Genomic DNA, 5763 nt, shown 5'->3' on the forward strand with positions numbered 1-5763 from the left:
TTAGCCTTTAAAATCTCACTTGGGCAGGGGTCTGGGGTCAGAGTTGGAAGAGTCCCTACAGTCCTGGACCCTTTCCGCCAAATCCCGAAACCAGGGGTGGAGTGGGGCGCGGGTTCAAAACCAGGCCGGACTGAGAGGTGAAATTCACCATGACGTCAAACTGCCCTCAAATTCCCGCTTACTTTAAGGGCGTTTCTTTTGGTGCCCTACCATCCCCCCGCCCATTTCCATCAATGACTTCAATGCAAATACAAGTGGAACCGTCCTGCTGGATCCTCCAGGTTCTGGAAGCATGAGGGTGACGCAACCCAGCTGGGGCGAAGGACCCCTCCGCCCATTGGTTGCTGTGCACTGGCTGAACTTTTCCGACCCACAACGGCGGGAATAAGAGCAGTCGCTGGCGCTGGGAGGCATCAGAGACGCTACCCAGCCCAAGTGTCGCCGCCGCTTCCACAGGGCTCTGGCTGTACGCTGCCGCCGCCGCTGCCACCGCCTCTGATCCAAGCCACCTTCTGCCAGGCGAGCCCCGAGATTCTGGCTCAGGTATGTCTCTCTCTCCCTCTCCCTCTCCCTCCATTAGTCAGTTTCTCTCCCCCTTTCCTCCTCTCCCTCTCTCTCCATTAGTCTCTTCATCAGATAGCTTCTGTTAGTTGGCGATTTATACCGGCTCCTGCCCTAGGTTGGATCAGACAGTCTCAGTTCCCAGGCTCGCTCTTCCTGCTCGGCTGCGGACTCCAGTCTTATTCTCTCTGCACACAGGCTTGGGCCAGGCTCGGGACACTCAGGCTCCCCAGGGACCGCGCACAGAGACTGAGGCAAGAGTAACTTTCCGCAGACGGTGCGATCAGGGATGGCGTCTTGTGCCTAGCAGTCCCAGGGAAATTGGTTCAGAACCTGGAACAGAGTGGATGGGTGGCAGACAGGCCCCACGACTGAGGGACAAGCAGCCCTAAACTGCAAGCCCCAGTCACAGGTTCTGGGAGCAAAGACAGAAAGTCTTGGGTCCCAATTTAAGAGTAAAATTTCTTTCCTGCAGGGGACTGAGGTGTCAGCGGTGGAGCGGCTGAGGACTAAAATTGATTATTTTATTTCTCAGATTCCAATCGTAGAGACAATCCCTCTGGACAGATCTCTCCCCCCGCCCCCGCCCCCACCACGGTGTATGCAAAAGCCCCACAAGAGGAGGACAGCTCTGGGTTTCCTTATGGGAGCAGCTTCTGTGACAGGGGCCTGGGAGCATGTCCTCCGCAGGGACCTGGCTATCAGGTTTATATGCATGTGTGCAGCTTTGGGGAGAAGCGTAGGCCTGAGGCCTCCCCCACTCAGCTCTCCCGCTAGGATTGCTTCTCCAGCTTTGTCAAACTGTGCATGCTAGAGGCCTGCTGAATCTCCCAGGAAGAGTCCACTGTGCTGATGAGGAAACAAAGAAGAAGAGAAATATAATGACCAGTCTGAAGCCAGAAAGTCAGGGCGTTAGAAGCAAGACAGAAAGCAGGATAGGAGCCAAGGTTTGTGGGCTCCTAGAACTTTGAACTGGCACAGGTAGTTTACCTCATTCTTCCCTTGCAGAGAGGTGTCATGGGCTTCCAGAAGTTCTCTGCCTTCCTGGCTCTCAGCATCTTGGTCCTGTTGCAGGCAGGCAGCCTCCATGCAGCACCATTCAGGTAAGACAGCCTGAAGCCAGAACCGCACAGGTATCAGACAATTCCATGCCTCTTAAGTGTGGTGTGCTGAATGCTTAAAAACTGACTGGGGGCAGGGGTAATGTATGTACTCGTGCACATATATAATTTTTTCTGATATAAAGATGTGTAGTACATAATTTATAAGTAGTGATAAATATTTAGACAATATTCTTTATTATAATTTTTTTTGAGATGGAGTCTCACTCTGTCACCCATGCTGGAGTGCAATGGCACCGTGTCGGCTCACTGCAACTTCCATCTCCTGTGTTCAAGCAATTCTCCTGCCTCAGCCTCCCGAGTAGCTGGGATTACAGACGCCCACCACCCTGCCCGCCTAATTTTTATATTTTTAGTAGAGGTAGGGTTTCACCATGTTGGCCAGGCTGGTCTCAAACTCCTGACCTCAGGTGATCTGCCTGCCTTGGCCTCCCAAAGTGCTGGGATTATAGCCATGAGCCACCACACCCAGCCTATTATACATTTTATATGGCCCATTGAGTCTCACAAAATGCTTTTGTTGCTTTTAGTCAAACTTTCGTATGTTTCGTCATCCTATTTATCCTATTCCGCCATGATTTGATAAATGAATTGCATCCTATTGTGTTAAATAGTTTGCCACTAAATTTGTTATTGTTAAATCTGGTATTTTACCTGTTGATCTATTTCTCACCCACATATAAATCTATTAAACTGAAACTATTTTCAGGTCAGCACTAACTGTAAGTTTTAGCATTTAATTTTTAATAATGGTTGCACTCAGCTTGCAAAATTCTTGAAAATTTAACCATCAGCTTTCACAAGCCTATGCAAACTGGCTCTAGCACACCACTGCTTGGAGGCACACACCAGTGCCTGGGTCCTGGGAACGACACTGGCCTTGTGCCCTGTCCCCTAATACTCCCACTGGCCACATTCTCAGGGGAAGAAGCAAAGACCAGGAAGCCTGGCTGCTTATCCTGGGGAGGGGCAGGCAGGGGCTGACAGCCTGCACTGAGTCAGCTTCCCCTTCACAGGTCTGCCCTAGAGAGCAGCCCAGACCCAGCCACACTCAGTGAGGAGGAAGCGCGCCTCCTGCTGGCTGCACTGGTGCACGACTATGTGCAGATGAAGGCCAGTGAACTGGAGCAGGAGCAGGAGACCGAGGGCTCCAGGTGAGGCTCCCCAAGCGTCCAGGGCCTCCTCTCCCTGCAGCATACCCAGGAAGGTGGATCCCAGAAGGTAGGAGAGAACACACTGGCCAGGAATCCAACAGGCTGTGTTGTTCACCGGGACCTGGGGCCCGGCCGTTCTCAGGCTCCAAGGGAGACAGAGGTGCCAGTGCGGCTGGAGGAACTGAACTGCGGTTAGACACAATAAAAGGCTCCGTTTCTGAAAGTTCTTAGGAAATGAAATGGAGAGGTGTGGAATCGCTCACTGTGGTAATTGTTCTTGCAGTACTGGGAGACCTCCCAGCACTGGTTGAGTTAACACTAGTAAGGGTGAAGTCAGGGATAGACATAATATATCTCAGGAAATTCTAGAAATTTGGATCCATCTTGTTAATCTGCATATGACATTCTTTCACACCTATAAGGAGCCTTCATTTCACATTTGCAAGGTGAAGGTAAGGCCTTGCAGGGGATGGGGACAGATAGAGCAGGGTCTGAGGTAGGTCAAGCCTTTAAATGTGTGGCATCTGTGGAGATGTGCATGTTATCAGGAAGCCAAGGAGAGCACCCTTCCCCAGACCCTGTGTACACACATCCCTGTGTACCTTGAGCCTGAGCAGAGACCATCCCCTGGCCTGGCCCCAGCACTGCTCAGGCAGAGGCATGTATTGCTCCTGCATCTGCCCTGAGAACCCCTCTGTCAAGCATGAAGGACTGAACAGCATGTGGAATGCCAGAAAAGATCATCCTTCCCCATCCAGCCCTTCCCTGCACTGCCCTGGCCCACTGCACATCTGAGCTGTCCTAAGGAAGGATAAGTGAGCTGCTCTCCTGCCTGCCCCTCCTGCTCCCACTCAGAGGGTCCCCTGCCTGGTCTAACCTTCTAAGTGACTGCCCATGGGGACAGATTCTGGTGCATGGTACTGTCTGGCATGTCTTTTCCCTGCAGCCTGGACAGCCCCAGATCTAAGCGGTGCGGTAATCTGAGTACTTGCATGCTGGGCACATACACGCAGGACTTCAACAAGTTTCACACGTTCCCCCAAACTGCAATTGGGGTTGGAGCACCTGGAAAGAAAAGGGATATGTCCAGCGACTTGGAGAGAAACCATCGCCGTTATGTTAGCATGCCCCAGGATGCCAACTAAACTCCTCCCTCTCCTTCCTAATTTCCCTTCTTGCGTCCTTCCTATAACTTGATGCATGTGGTTTAGTTCCTCTGTTGTGGCTCTTTGGGCTGGTATTGGTGGCTTTCCTTGTGGCAGAGGATGTCTCAAGCTTCAGACGGGAGGAAAAAGAGCAGGACTCACAGGCTGGAAGAGAATCACCCGGGAAAATACCACAAAGTAAGGGCTGCTTTGAGTCCCCCAGAGATGTCATGAGAGCTCCTCTGTCCTGCTTCTGAATGTACTGATCATTTGAGGAATAAAACTATTTTTCCCCAAAGATCTGAGCTGTGCTGGTCATTGCTCTGATCTATGTCCCAGGCTTCATAGTGTGTAAGACCTATGCTTAGAAATAGCCTTAACCCTGGGCTAGCTGGACAGAGGATATGGTGGGTGGTCCCTCTGACCAAGCTCAAGCAGCAAGAACAGGAGTCCTAAGGAGCAGGTAAGTACCTCTAGGATTTGATGCTGCAAACTCCACTCATCTTCCAGGTAAGACTGAGAAATTTTTTATTTTCCTAAGAAGGGGTATTTGGTGCCCGTGAGTGGGGTATAGATTTTATAGTCCTTTGTGAATGGGGCTGGGTGTAGGGCCATAATTCACTCCAGTGTCATAAACCTCCGCTTTAATTTTTAGTTAGTTTATACAGGAAAGATTGGTTGTTACTGCTCCATATTCCATAGTCAGTCATCCAGAGTCACTTTTGGGTTTTCTGACACCCCTGGGAATATCTATGGGGCGTGATCATGGCATTTTCCCTAATGGCCTTGTGATTTTCTGCTCTGATAATTGTGTTTGGGAGAAACACTTAAAGTTAATTGGTGCCTTTCAGCACAGGAACTTTACCGTGAAGGTCCCATGAGGCTGACCTCTCTCCCAGCCTCTCACTCACAGATCTTCTCTTCTTTCTCCATCCTGCAAATCAGAATCACTGCCCAGAAGAGAGCCTGTGACACTGCCACCTGTGTGACTCATCGGCTGGCAGGCTTGCTGAGCAGATCAGGGGGTGTGGTGAAGAACAACTTTGTGCCCACCAATGTGGGTTCCAAAGCCTTTGGCAGGCGCCGCAGGGACCTTCAAGACTGGGCAGCTGAATGACTCAAGAAGGTGACTGCCCTTGTATGATGGGATGGGAAGATGAATGACTGGCTTTTACAGGGGTATATTTCACCCTCTAAGCCTCCCTGAGACCATGTGGTTTAAAAAAATCCGTAAGGGAAGGTACCCACACCAGTGTCTGAGTTCCAATAGCTAAAACCCTAGAATTTTGATTAATCTCTGTTTTTTCAGTCTCTCCTTGTAACCCTGAGATCATCAGACCAAGAAATATAGATCCTGTTTATTTAAAACACTGCTCTTTGACACTTATAATTTTGACAATTCTAGAATTTGAGTTTGAAAGATAATGGCACTATCATTTTAGAGTATACATTACTATATCGTGTACCTCCAAATTAAGTGCACAGACTTGAGTTCAAGAACTGTATCTGCCCTTTACCAGCTATACGACCATGAACTGGTTACTTAACTCTCTCCAAGCCTCAGTTTCTCCATCTGTAAATTGAGGACTACAATAGTATCTACCTCCAAGCATTACTATAAAGAGTAAGTGAGATAATAGACGTTGAGTCTGACAATTTACCAGTAACTAAATTCTGGCTGTTATTTTCTTCCTCCTAGGTCACAGTGAAGCTGAACTCTTTATTGTGTAATGAAAGCAATTTGTAGGAAAGGCTCCATGGAAGACATACATACAGACATCC

At 49.5% G+C, this 5763-nt stretch overlaps 1 protein-coding gene across 1 annotated transcript; it reads left to right on the forward strand.

Moving 5' to 3' along the window:
* Window positions 1–256: 256 nt before the first annotated feature.
* On the forward strand, window positions 257–4278 carry CALCA (calcitonin related polypeptide alpha). Its single transcript, XM_077963271.1, has 4 exons — window positions 257–543; window positions 1570–1664; window positions 2699–2836; window positions 3783–4278. Exons 2-4 carry the CDS (start codon window positions 1579–1581, stop codon window positions 3979–3981), a joined length of 423 nt encoding a protein of 140 aa, XP_077819397.1. The 5' UTR covers window positions 257–543; window positions 1570–1578; the 3' UTR covers window positions 3982–4278.
* Window positions 4279–5763: the final 1485 nt, after the last annotated feature.

This window comes from Macaca mulatta, chromosome 14, assembly GCF_049350105.2.
Source record: "Macaca mulatta isolate MMU2019108-1 chromosome 14, T2T-MMU8v2.0, whole genome shotgun sequence".
Lineage (NCBI taxonomy): Eukaryota > Metazoa > Chordata > Mammalia > Primates > Cercopithecidae > Macaca > Macaca mulatta.